Below are 17,798 nucleotides of genomic sequence, written 5' to 3'. Positions count from 1 at the left end.
AGGAATTGAGTTGTTGTTTTTTTCCACGTAGGCGGAAATCAATTTGATCGAACATTTTGTTCGACCTCGCATTCCTGGCTCCCAGTAAACAAAACAAAAATACGTTTACGATCTTCTCACACAACATTCCAGATTTCAGTTTCGGTTTCAATAGGAATTACCACTGATTAGCACAAATGAGTCGGACATTTTCATCCCGTCCCTCAGTTCAGACCAGAGGTCGAGGTGGTCACTCTACACGGTCCAGAGGTAGATCAAGAGAAGGAAATATCTTAGGCTCGTCTTCCGAGGCCACTCCATCAGGAGCTGAAGTTCCCAAAGAAGGAATTCGAGGTAGTGGTACTCCCCATCTTCGAGGTGAAAGGCAGTTTCTAGGAAACGTAAATAGCAGAGGAAGAGGAGGAAACCCCTCAACGAGAGGCAGCTACAGTACCAGGAGAGGAGCAGCATCTAGAAATTTCAGTATGAACGAACCGGGAAGGCTAGGTATTAAGTTTAGGCCTGCTTCTAGATCTGGATTCTTTATGAATTAGGAGGCTATAGTCGAGAATAAATATTTCATCTCTTGTAAAGAATCTAGATCTACTAGTCTAGAGTGTTGTTACCTGAGCGATTTTTTGGGGGCAACAGCTCTCTGCTACTCAACAAGCTGACTAGCATCATGACTGAATTCTTGAGCTGAGAACTTCAAAGTCCTATATATATGACTTTTTTCTGTGAACTTTAGTTTTACCTCCAGATTTAATTAGTTAGGAAGAGGCTATATTTATAGCCAAACTTAAGGATGGGGCTAGACTGGCAGGCTAGCCGTGCGTACTTAATGATGGCTTAACTGACAAAAAGCAAAAGATAGGCCTACTGATTTGTATTTGCTTGCCATTTTGCAGACCATGTTTGACTGCTCTAAGAAAAAATGCGGAAGTGTCCTTGCTATCTATACAGAAAGTACAATGTTTCCTTTCTGGAAAGTAAGCATCTGTAGTGAAGTACAGGGAGTATAAATTGATTGACCTATATAAGATTTGTAATTGTAAAAAAAAAATGACTTTAAGTTTATCGATGTAGTATAATATATATGTTATGTCTCTGATCAGGAAACCCCAACTATGGACCAGAAAGACGTGATTCCGAGACAAACAACCACCAACCGGAAGATCCACAAAGAGGACAATAGTGAGTCTTGAATATTTTAAGGCCACCTCTATTCTCACCCGGAGTGAGAATAGTGCAGGCGAGTCTTGTGGCTATTCTCACCCGATGCGCGTTCACCAAATTTTGCGTTCACCCTAAACCACAGAATTCTACACTGTGATAACAGAAAAATTGTAGAATTCTGTGCCGTGAACAAACGTTCCATTACAACTGTAGCCTACTAAAAGCGTACAATTTTGTCTGTGGGCAGTGGAGAGAGAGAGAGAAAGAGAGAGAGGAGTAGCGCGAGAATTTCCGGGCAAAACAAAATGGCGACCCGCGTAGTTCGGCTCGATTCGAAAAGTTAAAAAGCCGTAGCATCTTTGTAGACAACCAAATTAATTTACTTTTGTGTTTTAACATCATTTTTTAACTTTGTTTTGGTCAATTTGATCATCCACACCGATAGACAGTATTCAGAAAGAGACAGAGAGAGAGAGAAGAGGGGAGGAGTTGATCTTGCGAGAACTTCCGGCGGGTGAGAATAGCCACTTTCATATTTTAATGTTGTAGGGCTTCTTTAAGATGAAATGTACAGGTAAAGTGGAGTTTATTTAAACCGAACACAGTACTCCAAAGAAAAGGAAGGGTGGTGGTCTCTCAGATTTCAACTTAAGCCAGCAAACTTCACTGTAATCATTTTTGTTGGGTTGTTGAAAAAAGTAAAAGCACTGTGTCAGTCTCTTTGAATGGATAGGATTAAGTCTTTCTTATTTTGTCATTAAGTTTTTGTTGTAATTCCATTAACCCCTTCAGTGCCGCAGGTAATAGGCCTCTGTGCGGGGGGAAATCCCATGAACCAAGGCTGCTCAGGGATGACCCCTCTCAATCTACATCCAGTGGCGGTGGGTAGTGCGATCGAAGGGCTCACAGGTTTGAGCCCCTATACCCCCTCCCCACCCACCACCCCCAACTCTATCCCAAAGTAAACGAAAGTTTCTCCCTAATGAAATAAGCAGTTGAAACGGTTATGACCGCACTCAATGAACACAAAGTGATCAACTTGGCGGCTTAAATTGCTGGTTTATCCAATCACTGTTGTCACCACTTACAACTATAGTATGCTAACAGCCAATCAAATGTCTTTAGGGCTCAGCAAAGGGAGCCCTTTCTCACGGCCCATCCTTAATGAAACTCTTCTTGTAAAAAGGTAGAAGACTGGGAAAAAATAACACTGTACCGAGGGCTCTCTCTCTCCTAGCCCTGACAATGGGGTGAAAGTTTATGACACACTTTCCCTGACTGACACAGGTACCTTTGCATTCATTGGTTCTTTGTTGGGTGCGTTCAACTTTCTCGACTGCACGGCCTAATCCATCTCATAGAAGTAATATGTTTGAAGTGCTGTGTGTGCATGTTTGTGTTTGTGCCGCTCAGATTTAACGGTTATAAATCATGTCGAACTACTTTTAAGGTAACTTTTTCATCACATGAAAATTAATTAGAGGAAATTATATAGATAAAATCATTTTCTATTGACTTATTATGTTGGGCTTAGAAATCTAGTATAGAAAAAAATAACTAACTTCAAAACTCTGAACTAGTTTGAATGAACTATGATCTCAACTTTACCCCCAAATATTTTTATTGCATTACTCACACTGTAATGTTTAGTGCTATGACAGACATAGACAACGACTATAACATACATGACTGAATTTGTAACAGTCGAACCTGGCATGACGGCCACCTCTATAAGACGGCTATGGCACCTGTACAAACGGCCACCCATTTCTTCGCCTACGTTTTTTCTATATATAATTTAACTGTGTAAAATGGGCACCTGTCCTACGCGGCCGCGGCCACCCTTTTTTATCAACCCATGGTCAAATCTACCAGCCTAAGGCGGCCAGACTTTGTAAAAAATTATGCATTTTCCCCTGACGTTGTGGACAAGCCGTCATATTTTATTCACCTGTCGTTTCTGTCAGTCCCTCCAATGGATGAAATGGTCATGTTGCTTAGGTCACTCCCAATGTTTACCCAAGTTGACCAATGGATAACCATAAATACCAGCTGCTGGTAAGGGAAGCGTGTGATCCGTCATAACCTATAAGCCCCACCTATAAGCCCCACCCACAACTCAGTCTGTAAACCAGGTCCATAACAATGGACATTAACCCAAACTCACGACAGAAGAGTTGCTTGTTCGCACAGTGGTGACCCATTTGTTTGTTTTACTATGACACTTGGCCTTCCACGTCTGGCACAGTTTATTTTGTTTTGACCTTTCCTGGAACCATAATTACTAATTTAAAAAAATAACAACAAAAAGTCCCTCAAAACCATCCTATCCTCTCCCCCCTTTCAAAAGAAATAAAACTACAACAACAACAACACATTTTAATCAGCCCTAGGGCAGTCCTAAGCATGCAACCACCTCCAGTTGGGACCTCAGGAGTAAATAGTTTGGGTTTTTACATTTTGATCAGTCCTGCTAAAGACGGCCACCTGTCTTAGATGGCCACTTTTCCCCTTGACAATATGTGGCCGTCTTACACAGGTTCGACTGTATGTATGGCCAGGCACCAACTGATGTCTGAGATTTTTTTCTTCAGTACAGACACAGAAGCTGTACAGAGACTGGTTATCAATCTTGTGTTTCCTGGACACGGTAGTAGGATAAGGGTATATTATAATGTCACTTCCTCAGAATTACAAAGTTCTGTCTGACATTTAAGACCGTTTTGAGTTACTTAGACTATGAGGTCAGAAAGCAAATGCTGTCTGCTCTATCAAAATGGTAAGAATATTCAGAGTCGATATATCAAGTTATTAAAGAATTGCATTCTAAAAGCTTGATATTGTGAAACTTTAAAATGTTTACGTCAAATTTCTCAAAACTAGATACTGAGCCGATGACTTTGTAATTCTGAGGCAGCAATTAGGTATTAATAAATGAAGTTGAGCACAGATAATTCAAACGTGTTGGGGATTACCAAATGTGTTTGATGCATCCATAATTTGGATTTACCGATATAATGAAAAATGGAAGATATTATAATCAGACGGGGAATGGCAAATTGTATTATCTATCCATAATTTCGAGTTTTCTGTGTACGTATTATCTGGGTCATTGCAATTCCTTCTTTTTCTTAGGTATTATCCTGTTCTGCTACCACAATGAGGAACTTTCTTTAATTCATTAACTTTTCTATTTTTTTCTGTCACAGTGCTGGTGGCTTCACAATGTTTGCTCCAAATGAAAGGAAGAGACAGGAGGTGGCTCAGAGTAAGTTGTCTTGAAATACTGCCTTTCCACTCAAGGTCCGTTTGATCTGTAGCTCTGGTCTTATCTTTGATAATTTTTTTACTTTGATTGGTGCGTGTTTTTCATAATTTTTGTTGTCTAAGTTTATCTCCTGTGTATATTAGCCTGTACTGTTCCTCCTGTGAAACCTTTTGCCTTTCTTAAATGAATAAACAAAATATGTAGATTTGCAGGGTTCAATCTCAAAAACGCATTTTGTCAGATCTTTAAAAAAAGGAATTTTGTTTCTTGCAGAGAGCCAAGTCCTGCTGCAGAAACCATTCTCCATCCCCCCCCCCCCCCCTCCGGCTTTTGGGTATATGAAAGTTGTTATTTCATATAACATGTTCTGAACTACTGTCTTCTCCTAGCTGAAAGTAATATGCCCAAAAGCATCAGTCAGAGTGTTTGAAACATTTGAAAAATAAATGGGGGGTGTAAAAAAAAGTTTATGTCTATCCTTAGTAATATTATATTATGCTATTTATGGAAATGGCACAATGTTCTTTCAGGCGTATTGATTAAAAATAAAAGAAGCTTTTTATTAATATAATGCCCATTGAAAAGGCTAGCTAAGTATGGTTGGGAGAGCTTAGAATGAACTCTCAACCGTAAGGTTATGTGTTCAAAATACGTCGGTGGCCTGACATGGCCTGGGGAAAGGCACTTTACATAAATTTTCCTCACTTCACTCAGGTAGGAAGGGCCCTGCTACAGACAGTAACTGATCTTGTCAATTTGTTAACGTTTTAGTGCGTGTAATCTGCAGCTTCCCTGGAAGGGGAGAATTTCCTAAGTTATGTTCTAGGGTCTGCTGGGGTATTAATTTTTGTAAAGCGCATAGAGCATGCTGTGCAGCATGCATTTTGCTATAATGTATGTAAGTTATTATTAAGGTAAAGGGTATTTTGCCCTGAATCCCTTCATACTTACGAGGGAGGTTCAAGTCTCTGTTATGGGTATGAAGGAATCACGGTAGAGTTATGAAATTTCACCAGCCTCTAGACAATTTCTTTGGAACAGACCATGGAAATTTTCGGGAAAATCCGACGATAATAAGGCATTAGTCAGCGTGATCAATGAAACCCTGCCCAAAAACGTTTGGTTTTTCTTTGCTGAAGCTGTGCCATGGAGCCTGTTGAATATTGCTCAGTTATCAAGTTTTTACACTTGCAAGGAAAATCCCCTTCAGACATTTTTCAGGAAGTGGTCCAAGTTTATGGTGACAAATGTCCTCGTAATAATACTGTTACATACTGGGTAAGAAGTGGTGTCTGCGTGCGTGGTCGGTTCCCCACTTTTTTGACAAGTGAGCAAAAGAAGCAGAGCGTTGAGTCCTGCAAAACTCTCCTTCGAATTGAGTCCAATGACGCAAATTTCTTTAAAAACATGGATGAAACATGGATGTATCATTTTGATCCAGAACAAAAAATGTTCTCCATGCAATGGAAAACCCCTTCTTCTCCCTCGCCAAAGAAGGCAAAGATAACACCGTCCAGTGGAAAGGTCATGCTGTCGTGTTTCTGAGAATGTGAAGGTTACATCATGACTGACTACCTGGAAAAAGGAAAAACAGTCACAGGGGACTACTATTCGGGTTTGCTGATAAAACTGCGGTCTGAATTGGTGAGAAAAAGGCGTGGAAAACTCTGTAATGGGGTCCTCCTATTGCATGACAACACCCCTGCGTACAGGGCACAACAAACAGTCCAGACAGCAGAACAGAACGGCTTCGTAATCTTGCCACACCCTGCTTATTCACCAGACCCAGCCCCTTTAGACTTTTTTCTGTTTCCTAATCTTAAAAAAATCACTGAAAGGACGTCGTTTCCATGACAATGAGGACGCCATTGAAGCTGTGGAAGACTAGTTAGGGGCTCATTCTGGGTCATTTTCTTCTCAAGAACCTATGAAGGTCTAAGAGAGGTGGCAGAAATGCGTTACTCTGCATAGTGACTATGTAGACAAATGAAAGTATGTGTGCCAAGTTACAAAGCTCTATCTTTATTCCTTCATATTTAGACTAAAGACTTCTTGAACCCCCTGCCCTGTACAGTTCAGTAAAATACATTACAGTACTTATGATTCCAAAAGTATAACTGTATTGTTGAAAGGCATTGCCTGGAGGTCATCAAGTTTGCACTCAATTCTTTCTTCTTTCTTAATTTCAGTGGCTCAGAGAGAGACAGCAAATTATGAGCAGTACAAGCAGCAGAATACTGGGAAAGTTTACCGTCATGTGGGCACTGTAGGTATGTTCCTCAGCAGCTGATACTTATGGAATTTGGAAGTGTCATCTCTGACTCTGGGTTGACTCGTGAGTTGCGCTGTGCATTCTGCTATATCCAAGCCAGCCCACAATTTTATGTTGTTCACCCATGTTTCTCTTTGTCTTCTCCTGGATCTCCTGCCCCCCCCATCCTTCCTTCGAGCACCTCTTTCATAATGGTTATACTTATGGATTATTAAATCATAGCTTTGAAATTGAGTAAAATAATTGTTATGGTATGGTGGTACTTATATATGGTATGTAATTCAGAGATGGTTCATATTTTGTCTTACTTAATTTAATTAACATGCTGGTTTGTATGAGAATAATCTCTTTACAACATTCTTTTCAAATTTCAAAATTAATATTCACTTTTCATATTGAAAGTCAATTCTATGATACAATGCTACTTTTAGATTTTGAGGAGATACAAATCAGGTGAAAACGGAAGTTTAAATTGTTGTGCTAGTTTAGTTCTCTGTAGAGTTTTGTTGAGAAAATAATTTATAAACTCTCCCTTGATCACCCACAGCACGGGAATGTTCCTTCCTTTAATGGCAAGACTGTAGCGAGTAAAGCTTTTCTTCTCTAAAAAATGGTCTCCTTTCACCTCCTTTCCTGCTCTCTTGCAATATTCTGTCATTGGCTTTCGTCTCCACTTTCTGCCCCCAGCCCCTCATCTCCTTTGCCCACTCCTCTGGGTTCCTGACTCTTTCTGTAGCCCTTCTCCTGCTACTCCTTGGCTCCTTCTTACTGCTGTCTTTCAGCTACACTCCTGATTTTACGGTAGGAAAGATCTACACATTGCGTTCTCGGACAAGGGTGAAAAATCTCGGAGGTCCCGTGTGCAAGTTGAGCACGTTAAAGATCCTTTGGTGGTCCAAAATCGATGAAAAAGCAGGCTTGGGCCACCTCCCCGGGCAAAATTATTCAAAATTTCCCACCAACTGAAAATGTTTAATGTGTCCCGCATGCTCATATAACCTTATGCAGTTACTTTGCCGTAAAAAACTTACCAAAAAAATCAAAAAATCTGAGAGCAAGCTTTTTTCTGCAAGATCGCTTGCAAATTTGGTACTGATATGGGCATTTTTTATTCCTGGATATGATTCCATGCTGTTCTTGTGGCTATATTTCTGTATAGAAGAATCAGAGCCAGATAATTAGTGGTTTATGCATGTAATGTCTTATAAGCAACCAGGAATGACACATTTTTCCAACTTCTTCATGGCTTGTCATAAAGCTAAAAATTATGCATTTTCGTCGTGGACCATGTATATTATTAGGCATGAAGGGTTTAAGATTCCAAAATCCTCTCATACAATCATGTAGGAGGTGGAGATATAGTAAGCCTAATGAAGAAAAACGGAGACAAACGACTTTGAATTAAACAATTTTTTTTACTTTTTGGGCTTTTATTTCCCTGCCCGACTTTTGTCTATAAATAACCTCTTTTGATTTTAAGATCTTATTATGAACTTTCAAATTTAACTTTATTGATTTTTATCTTAACCACAGGTGGTGGTGAATTGACAGAGGACCAGGTGCGGAACAGACAGGCCAACGCAGTGAGAGCACAGAAATATAACAGACAGGTGAGAAACATGTACATCTCCAATAAAATGGAACAAATCATCTTATTTTTTGCTTTACAACAATATCTGTATTGTGTCTTCAGTAGCTTTGGGGCTCTCAGGGTTGGAAATTCCATGAGATGATGTTTATTGAATGGCACAAACTCACCGCCATGGCAGGATGTGAGTCTGCCAAATACACAAACACACACTCAGGCACACGCACAACACACACATACGCACACCACGGCGTACAGACAGCGCTCTTTTAGTTGGATCGGCGATGGAGTGACCGGGTCACGGCGGGCCGGTCACCCAGAGGTCACTAACCCGCCCTCCCGCTACCTGCGTCGGTAGCCGGTGAAATGAATTTTTCAACACATGTTTTATCGTCTTACAAAAACAAAAAAATATAATACGTGAACACAAGTTTGTTCTTTAGAGAAAGCAACTAAACCTCTTTATTGGTACGAAATAGCAATACCATGGCTGCTCACGTTTTTGAGTTAGATGCTCTTAAAATGTATGTCTATTTATAGTTAGTCAAAACAACAAACACATATTGAATGGCTAATAACTTACAAGCCTAAGGATAAATATTTACAAAACTGCCACATAAGACAGGAAAATGTGTTTAGAAATTGACTCACTCAAAATTTTGTTTCCAGCACGAACATGGAACTTGTCATGAGCATGATAGCCAAAACGCTTCCCTGCATTTATGACTTTTTGTGTCCAATGGATTGTGTATCCTCCTGAATAATGATATACTGACGCATCTTCAATATACAGCACCGGTTTCTTTTCACAAAATGAACATGTACAGAATAAAACTGTAAATTTATACAATTTTTCTTTTTAAACATATCCAGTAGCACGCAATGAGGGGGCTATTTGCAGGAGATGCGACACAAAAAATAAAACGCATTATGTCTATCTGGTTTGAGATCCTTCGTGCTCTGGCTTCCAGTTTTGAGATCGCTTGGTGGCTGCTTTCTGTGTCCTGTTCTCCTAAAAGCCCGAGAGCAAACATGTGTTGTTGTATGTGTGGAATACAGTGTTGTTATGATATGTGTGGCTTTGGGATAACTTTGTGGGGAAATAGCGTTTGAATGCGGACATGTAATTGTCGATTGCTACGGAGATTTCTGGAAGTGAAAATTGTTTGACGGTTTCAGATGTGATATTGCAGTGTGAACATGGCTAAATCTTTCATTGAGAAGATTGAATATTGCTTCCAGTCCACTTGCCTCCTCAATTTTTGCAGTTTCGGGGGAGTATTTTCTTGTTTCTGTATAAATTGTTTGTTAGTTCCTTGCATACATGGGGATGGGGGGAGGTATGATTGGGGTGTTTTACGATGTTAGCTTGAAATGGATCGTTGTATGCAGCCACCTAAGCGGTACTGACAAAACGGAGAAGGAATTCACATTTATGCTATTGTCAAACGCACACCACATGTTCCTACTGGTGTCAACTGTTTTTTTGCGGCATGAATTGACGTGACGTAACACCATATCTCCTTTTGATAGTTGAAATCGCGGTAAAACACTTGACACAAATGTTAGCGGAATACGACTGTTCATTTTCGTCCCTCACATCAATCCCATAAACCAAGAGAATATCTCCTGCCATTGTCTTACATAGTCGGGGCTTTCTGTGCTTTTTTTGTTTGACAGTTGAATTTAAACGCCAACACATACAACAAAGTTCATTCAGAGACTCTATGCCTCTCATATGTGTGACTGACCCATTGCAGTTTAACGATTTTTACTTAGGAACACAATTCACTAACTGATTGCCAGTCACCGCAAAGTGCTGGAAAAACAAAATTCACATCATTAGAAAATATGATTTGATGGCTATCACACTGTGCAAACAGAAATAAAGACCATCGTTCCATTCTCGAAGGACTTGTAATTAAATTTGAAGAGATAACATTATTAACGGCGCTTCCGATCACTTAACACTCACAATTTAAAACTGTTATTATTCCCAAACGAATCAATGAAAACTGTTGAAACTTTCACAAGATATCAAGAAGACGTAGACGAAGCGGAATTGGTGAAGAAATAGATTCTAGGGATAGAGTGAGCATCATTTTACGGCTCATGAAATTAGGGGAAGAAATGCGTTCTGATAAGGACAAGATAGGACAGCACTGTGCACGAGTTGACCCTGGTCAATCCCCGACTTGACGCGTGAAATTGCAGGTCACCTGCCGCTAATTTATGGCCTACCGCGGGGGGCCCGGACTAACTAAAAGATCGCTGAGACGGAATTTCGGACGCCGTGACACACACATTCTTCAATTGTTAAGGTTTTTCTGTTTGTTTCCAATACTTTACCAGGTACCCATTTCTTGCCTACTTCTTGTTTGGCTGTTTCTCGGAGCACTGTTGATGTGTTTTAATTTTCCCTTAAACTCTCTTCTTTACTATCTTTTACCCTGAACGTTCATGTACTTAATCTGCTTACAGGAAGTTAAACAAATATTTTAATGTAACTATCTTGTCGGTTGTTGGAGGGTGCCTCTGGTGTGTTTTACTCCTTTACATTACAATCCCTCTAATATTTCTATCCGTCTTTCTTACTTTTTCCCTGCCCTAAATTATGCATGTTATGTCAATTTGCTTCTCTTTTTCTAAAAAAACGAACCAACATTGAAACATAAAGCATAAAAGCCTTGATAACATTTTCACCGTTGAGAAACATTTAGCAAGCTCATCTCCCAGAGGATCTACAATATCCCCCCATCCCCACCCCCATTGATAAGACATCAAATCAATAAAGGTACAGTGAAAGAGGTAGAAAAAAGGCTGACAGAAACTACTTTACACTTACAATCATGTTCTCAAACTTCTTAAGAAGAACTGTTATATAGATGACATCAGCTGGGAAAAAGATGCCACAGGGCCCCAGTGGAATGTAGAAGGCAAGAAATGTACCCAAACTCTCAAAATGGAAGATTTTTGCAAACCATCGCTCTCAGACTTTTAATGTCTGAAATATGGACAATATTGTAGATCCAAAGCAGTCCTGGCGGCCCATAAACTGTTCATTTTGATATCTATCTAAAACACTTGCGACCCACATGAGAGTGGGGGGGCTATAAAAATTTGGTTGATTATTTCATTATTATTTTGTTTTGTTTCAGGTGAAACAGGCAGGATACAGGGAGGCGGCAAAGAGAGCTGAAGAAGAACAGATTGAGGCGAAAAGGGCTGAGGCAAGAAGAAAAGTGAGTAAAGACTTCTTTGCTTGTAATATTTCAGCAGGTTTATGTGCTTATTACTATTACTCTTTTGAAGAGCGGGAAACGAGAAAATGGAGTCTGTGGGAGAGCCACTGGAAAAAACCAGACGGGAAACAAACTCCACAATATTAAACCCAAACTGGGACCGCGAAATCCTTCAGACCTTTCCAGAAGAGACAAAGTCATTTTTACTCGATTACTCATCGGACACATGGCCCTAACACACAAATACCTTCTTCAGGGAGATGAAAAGCCGTTATGCCACACAGATTTTACCATTAGACACATTTTAACCGAATGTCTAGACTTCGAAGAGATCCAAAGGAAATACTTCAAGTGTAAAAAATTTCATGACATTTATTCCGTTGTTGGTCCCAACATAATTTTGGATTTTATGAAGGCCATTGGCCTTTACTTTATGGGACATTGTAGAACAAAATTGAACTATTAAAAAATTTTATGAAAGTTGTTTTAGATTGAAAATATATTTTTACACCAAATTTTAAATATTTTAACGCTTTAAGATCAAATGACCCGTACCCAGCTGTACAGTAAACTGCGAATAAAAATAACTTGTGTTTCGCACGCTCATATGACCTTATGCAATTGCGAGCGCCGTAAAACCCCATACTAAACTAACTAAAACGAGAAAAATTCAAAGCAATGCAGTGACCCAAGTGGGTAGGAGAATATAATGTGAGGACCACAATGGAAAAACAAAGTTGCAAACTGAAATTTTTAAAATAATATATTGGCTTATGGGTAGGCTCCTGAGTTTTTGAGTGAGGATGCAATAGATAAAAGATAAAAGTATAGTGTGCTCTGAATGTAAGTAGAGTTTTACGTTCTCTGTATCCAAACATTTTGACTTCTATTGTTTCTCATTGTGGGCCTAGTGTGTTGTGAATTTTAAGAACGAAGAAGAATAAGGCAAAGAATATAAATGTATGCATGTCAGCAACAACCAAATGACATATTCCCAGGAGTAAGTAAACAAATCAATATTAAAAAAAAATAAAATTGTACAGTAGTCTCAGCCTAAACGCATGCCATGCAAAAGCACGCTTTCGTCATCTGATGGGTTTTTTACGGTATAATTTAGATACAGTGTACAAACGCACGGCCACTCCCTCTAAACGCACGCTCCGATCTGCTAAACAAGCTGACCGGTAAAGCTTGACAAACAAGGGGAAATTTTCTCTACAACCTGCACAGCTTGCATAAGACAAGCCTAGACAACTGGATATTTGGTGAGACTGCCCCTCACGCCGAACAAAGAGAGTGTTGGACAGCGTTTTCACACCCAACTTTCCGCAGACACATAGGTCTAGGACTGGTCGGTGAAATGTAGGGGGGGTGGGGGGACTGAAAAACTGAAATGCTTTTTGATTGGTCACTGAAAATGCATCTTTGAGAGAAGGTTTCTGACTGGTGTTTAGGTGACTAATTTTTAGTTAGACCTAGGCCTATGAATGATGTGCAACACGTGTGAATGCTGTAAAACACTAGATAGGCCTCTATAGGATGAAAGATTAGTCAAGTAAGCCTAATGAGCTGCGCTCAAAGAACTTATTTAACGTACTTGTTCAACGAATCATGAGAGAAAAGTTTCTCTGAACATATAGAGATCTATGATTTTGATGTCATCCGTAAATTTACGGTTTGGTGGTGTGCACTTGGAAAGGCATGTGGCTGCGCCGTCGTCTCTATGACTATGACTATCACCAACAGTTTCCTCTTAGGCTATCTGTTCCCGACATTTTATTGTACATATCATTACTACTTTGCATCTATCTTTCTTACCCTCCCCCGCCCCATTGAACGCCTTTGTATTCTTAACCGCAGTCGGGGAATCCTTCACAAAACAACAGTCACGTGTTGTCACATTATCGGCAAAAGTGACCCCTACACTAATAGGTCACTAGAATATCAAGGCAATGAGATGACTGCGTCCCTTCATCTCTTTGCAAAGGTTCATGTAAACGCACGCTAAGTAGCCCTCCCAAGCACTGTGTGTTTAGGCAGAGACTACTGTATAGTTTAAAGAGTCCCAAAGGAAAGAGCATCAAGGGGAAGGTGAACAGAAAATTGAGAATGCCATTGATCAAATCATTTAATTAAATCTGGAAAGCTAACATTCAATAAGTCAGTTACCTCCTTGTACAGAGTCGGAGACCTTATTGCTTATTAACTTGTTGGAAAAGTGTGAAAATCAAACAAATTGTGATACGTCTTCATGTCAGTTGTGTGAAGAAGACTTATTTTAATTATGTGTTTAACCATATTTCTTGAACAGTCGGAGCAAAACCTTATGCGTCAAGGAAAAGCTCCTGCAGCAGATGAAGTGAGACGGTAAGGAAATATTTACAGGGACAAGCATTTTTAGAGCTGTTCTTTACTTGTGTAGGAAAAAAAGCTTTGAAGTCTTGTTGATTTTTTTAACCTTTTTAAAGATAATCTATGGGCAGTTGGTGGGTGCTCTGGTGTGGTTTGCTCCATCTATAGTCCATATCTCTCCTCCTTTTTTATGTTTGTCACTCTCTTGTAACACCTCTAATCTTCGGCACTTATATGACCTAATTGTGTTGCAAGTGCTGTAAAACTATTACTAAAACTGAAAAAGACATTCTGTGTAGTTTTCCTCTCTGTTTGCTAAATTGGGAGAGTGGGAGGGGGCAGTCTATGTCAGAAAGTATCATACTAAACTACGTTGCAGGTGACTGATTCAGAGTCAACCGCAGGGACATTTTGAGCTGATGTTGTGCTGGGGAAATTTTTGTCTGCTCCCCCCTCCGACTTAGCTTAGATAAAAACACCAAACACTAGTGATTGGAGGATACCATTGGGAGGTACACTAATTTCCTTTCTGTCTGTTGTCTGTCTCTCTCTCTCTCTGTCTATCTGGCTTTTCCTCAGCCTAAAATGGCTGTTATTGTGTCGATGTGCTTCTCTTTACTCAAACTTAAATCAAAACTTTCTGCAACTGACTGTTTTAAATTGGGACATAATTACCTCTAGCTTTCAGCTGGTGATTTTATGTGGAGGGAATTCATTATCACTAACAGGGTCAAGGAAAGATGACTGCTATGTTCATGGCTTACAGTGCATTTATTTATGGTTTGTTGAAGGTATGCGGTACCTGTCAAAATTGTCCTAGATGGATACCCATTGTCAAGGAGAACAGTGGTTGTCTTAGACACCTAGATATGTCTTGGACAGTTTTTTTATAGTATTTTTTTAATGCCCTGGGGGGATGAAAAGTGGTTGTATGTTACATGTGATTAACTTGGACTGGTGGCCAAGCAGGGGTTTGACTGATCTTAAGTTTTGCTGTATTTTGTCTTGATGTTGTATTGTATGTCTTTGTTTTTTTTTAGTATAATTGATTTTTATTTTATATGATGCTATTGTTGCTTATCATTGCTACTTATTGTTCTTTCTACAGAAAGCGAGAGGCATTTCTACAGCAGCTTGAAAGTTCAAATGCTTCGACGGAACAGCCACCCCAACCGCGTTTGAGAGAAGCAGAGCCCAAAAGACAGCCTCCCCCACAAAATGTCAAGCCACAAGTCAAGGCAGCTCCTGCTGGCACCGTGTACAGCTCTAGGGCAGTCAGAACCGCTGCACGGGCTACTGCCACTCAGCAGCAGGTAACTCGTCGTTCTCCGACAACCCGCAACTCACCGCCTCAGTTCAGGGACAGCGTGGGCTGCGACACGCCTGTGAAACCAAAGATGCATATTGATGAACTTAGATCAGACCATGCTGACCTTCAGATGGTGTCAGCGATGTTCCCCCATGTTGAGCAAGGTTATTTGAATGACCTTCTCTACCAGATGGGATCAGCAGATGCTGTGATAGACATGTTGGCGGCAACAGACTGATGGTAACGTTTCTATTCCGTTACCTTGACTTAATACTGCAAATACTTATGTTTGATACAAGTTTGTTAAAATTTGTTATACAAATGATGTCACAATGTACAGAAATCTTATTGAATTCTATCATGAGCATATTACTTGTAAAGCAAACTGGATTTGTGAGACGTCATCGTACTAAAGTGTTAGTATTTTGATGTCTTCCTTGTTTTGGGGACTTTGAGAACAAGTTTTGGGGTTTTGGTTGGGTTTTTTTGGCCGCTCTCAATTTCAAGCTACCCTGATGTGAATTTTCATTAGATCGTGATTGATATATTTTGTACCTATTTTCCAGGAAACTGGCATTTTCTCTAAGAGAGAGAAAAGGGCATTCTTCTCAACATCACCATTTCCTGCGGTCGGTGGTTAGAGTATGCCATGTCGGCCTTCTCCTGAAATAAGATCATTTTGGAGCCTCAAGTAAATGATTTATTAAACATTACAGGGTCAAGTTGCCTATAGACTTTGGGTGTACTGAAGCTGGTTGAGGATATTTTTTTTTCTTATTTCAGGGAGTCTGTGGTTTCAATATTCCACAATCACTCAGTTGCTGAGGTAATAAAGAAAAAACAAACACATGCATTTCTAGATTGTTCATGTTGTGTTCAGTGTCAGTGACTTTGATCAGAGTTTCTCCAATGATATTTTCTTCCATGAGTTCTGGAAATACCTGTGACAGATATGTAGCCTATATTAATTATACTGAGGGTTGTAGTAGACTTGATGAAATATCTAATTCCCCAGAGCAATGTTAACCCAACGGACCTGAGTACACACCTGAGCATGCGATATCTGTACATTTCTGGGCGCTGACTGCCTGTCTGTGTGTGGTGGTACTAGTACAAATCTATCAGTCAACATGAGGAAACTCAGGGGTATTTTGTCCAAATTACCTAGGGGACAGGGCTCACACAACAGCATATATTTGCACAGTATTTTTTTTCACTGCATGCTCTACTCTTTTTTCACATTTTGCTCATTTCTTTTTTTCACAAATGTTTTGAATTAGCGATCTGAGTCGCCTAGTATCACATTTTCCTATGCAGTTGCTTTTAACATTTCAAGACTGACATGAATTTGCAAATTTCTTTTAAAATTGCAAAAATCACAAATTAAATGTGTTCCCCCCCACCCCCCCCCCAAAAAAAAAGGTTTACAGTAAATTCTTTGAATCGGAATATATGAATACTTGCTGTGGAAAGATGTTCATTTGAATGTCTGTGATATTGAGTGGTTGTTTGAGTTGAAAACAGCCTGTTTGTCAATGAGGTTGAAAAACAGTGTGATATTCTTTTTGGTGTATCATTCCTGCATATTTCTTACCCTACCTTCTTCCTCACACATAGATCTACCACAAAGGGAAGTGCTAAGTCTTCAGATAGATTTTTTTGAGTCTAGACAGTAAGACATGGAACACTCATCGTGAATATGTATGATGTAAATTAGCAGCTACTTTTTTTTGACAGAGGGTCAAGGATTCATCGTTTGTTATGATGATCTGTTTATATCTAGTATGACAGTAAAAATGTATTACCTGTCTAGTGCTTGTATGACATTTAATTTAAGTTGATTAACATTTTGTCTCATTGTAGAAAACTGTACCAATGCCATTGAAAATTCTTTTAAATTTTTATTTTAAATGTGGCCTATTGACTTTTTCTCATTTTATTCATCTTTTTTAAAACTTTTTGTCTAGTCCTCTTTCATTTTCTTGTAGAAATATTTTTTTCAAAGATAATGTTCTGAAATGGTGCAAAGTTATTAGGTTTATTGATGAGGTATTTGTTTTCCCATCTTCATTTCTTGCTGTTTCATTTGAAAAGCTTGAGAGAAAAGTCAAGGTAATGTGAAGGGGTAGATTTCTTTATTGCCCTATTAGCAGGTTTTTTTCATGTACATGACAAGGTAAAAAAAAATCTTATATTTTCTGATATATTGACCTTGATCAAGGATGCATACATGATTAATAGACCATGATTCGTGTGATTTGCAAGAATTAGAATTTGGAAAAGGTAGTTGGTGCTGTAATACAAAGAATAAATGATAATGCATCAATAAATAATCTGGTCTTTGTTTTCTTTTGGACTTTACCCCCAAATTTTGCTAAATTTTAATTTTGATTGAAAAAATAAAATAATAATTATGCAAGTCAGGACCTATCTGGGATGAGGATACCCGTTAAAAATTATCTACACATGGTAATTGAACTCGGGTCTACTAAATATATTATGAGAGAACGGACTCAGCCTGCTGTAGCTGAAATCCAGGTGGGGCCCATTGCGTGTCTATAATATTCTTTGTATTTAAAACATGTACGTAAATTGTAGTGAATTTCGTTTAC

At 39.3% G+C, this 17,798-nt stretch overlaps 1 protein-coding gene across 2 annotated transcripts; it reads left to right on the top strand.

Moving 5' to 3' along the window:
* Window positions 1–84: 84 nt before the first annotated feature.
* Window positions 85–17,517, top strand: LOC101856370 (epithelial-stromal interaction protein 1). 2 transcript variants are annotated; one of them, XM_013086777.2, is made up of 9 exons: window positions 89–486; window positions 1,095–1,173; window positions 4,365–4,423; window positions 6,613–6,693; window positions 8,229–8,305; window positions 11,442–11,525; window positions 13,837–13,892; window positions 14,986–15,426; window positions 15,753–17,517. In XM_013086777.2, the coding sequence occupies exons 1-8, from the start codon at window positions 177–179 to the stop codon at window positions 15,422–15,424; spliced, it is 1,185 nt and encodes a 394-aa protein (XP_012942231.1). In that variant the 5' UTR covers window positions 89–176; the 3' UTR covers window positions 15,425–15,426; window positions 15,753–17,517. The 2 variants fall into 2 exon arrangements, with proteins under 2 accessions (XP_012942232.1, XP_012942231.1); XM_013086778.2 differs by having other exon boundaries at window positions 85–333; window positions 14,986–17,516.
* Window positions 17,518–17,798: the final 281 nt, after the last annotated feature.

Source organism: Aplysia californica, unplaced genomic scaffold, assembly GCF_000002075.1.
Source record: "Aplysia californica isolate F4 #8 unplaced genomic scaffold, AplCal3.0 scaffold00503, whole genome shotgun sequence".
Classification (NCBI taxonomy): Eukaryota; Metazoa; Mollusca; class Gastropoda; order Aplysiida; family Aplysiidae; genus Aplysia; species Aplysia californica.
The sequence above is the reverse complement of the archived record's forward strand: the minus strand, read 5'-3'. Positions and strand labels throughout refer to the sequence as shown.

Excerpts from the sequence above, each read along its gene's own strand:
- LOC101856370 (XM_013086777.2), top strand. The coding sequence starts at position 177 with ATGAGTCGGACATTTTCATCCCGTCCCTCAGTTCAGACCAGAGGTCGA. Across the intron at positions 487-1,094 it reads GAACGAACCGGGAAGGCTAG|GAAACCCCAACTATGGACCA; the intron begins GTATTAAGTTTA and ends GTCTCTGATCAG. Across the intron at positions 1,174-4,364 it reads GATCCACAAAGAGGACAATA|TGCTGGTGGCTTCACAATGT; the intron begins GTGAGTCTTGAA and ends TTTCTGTCACAG.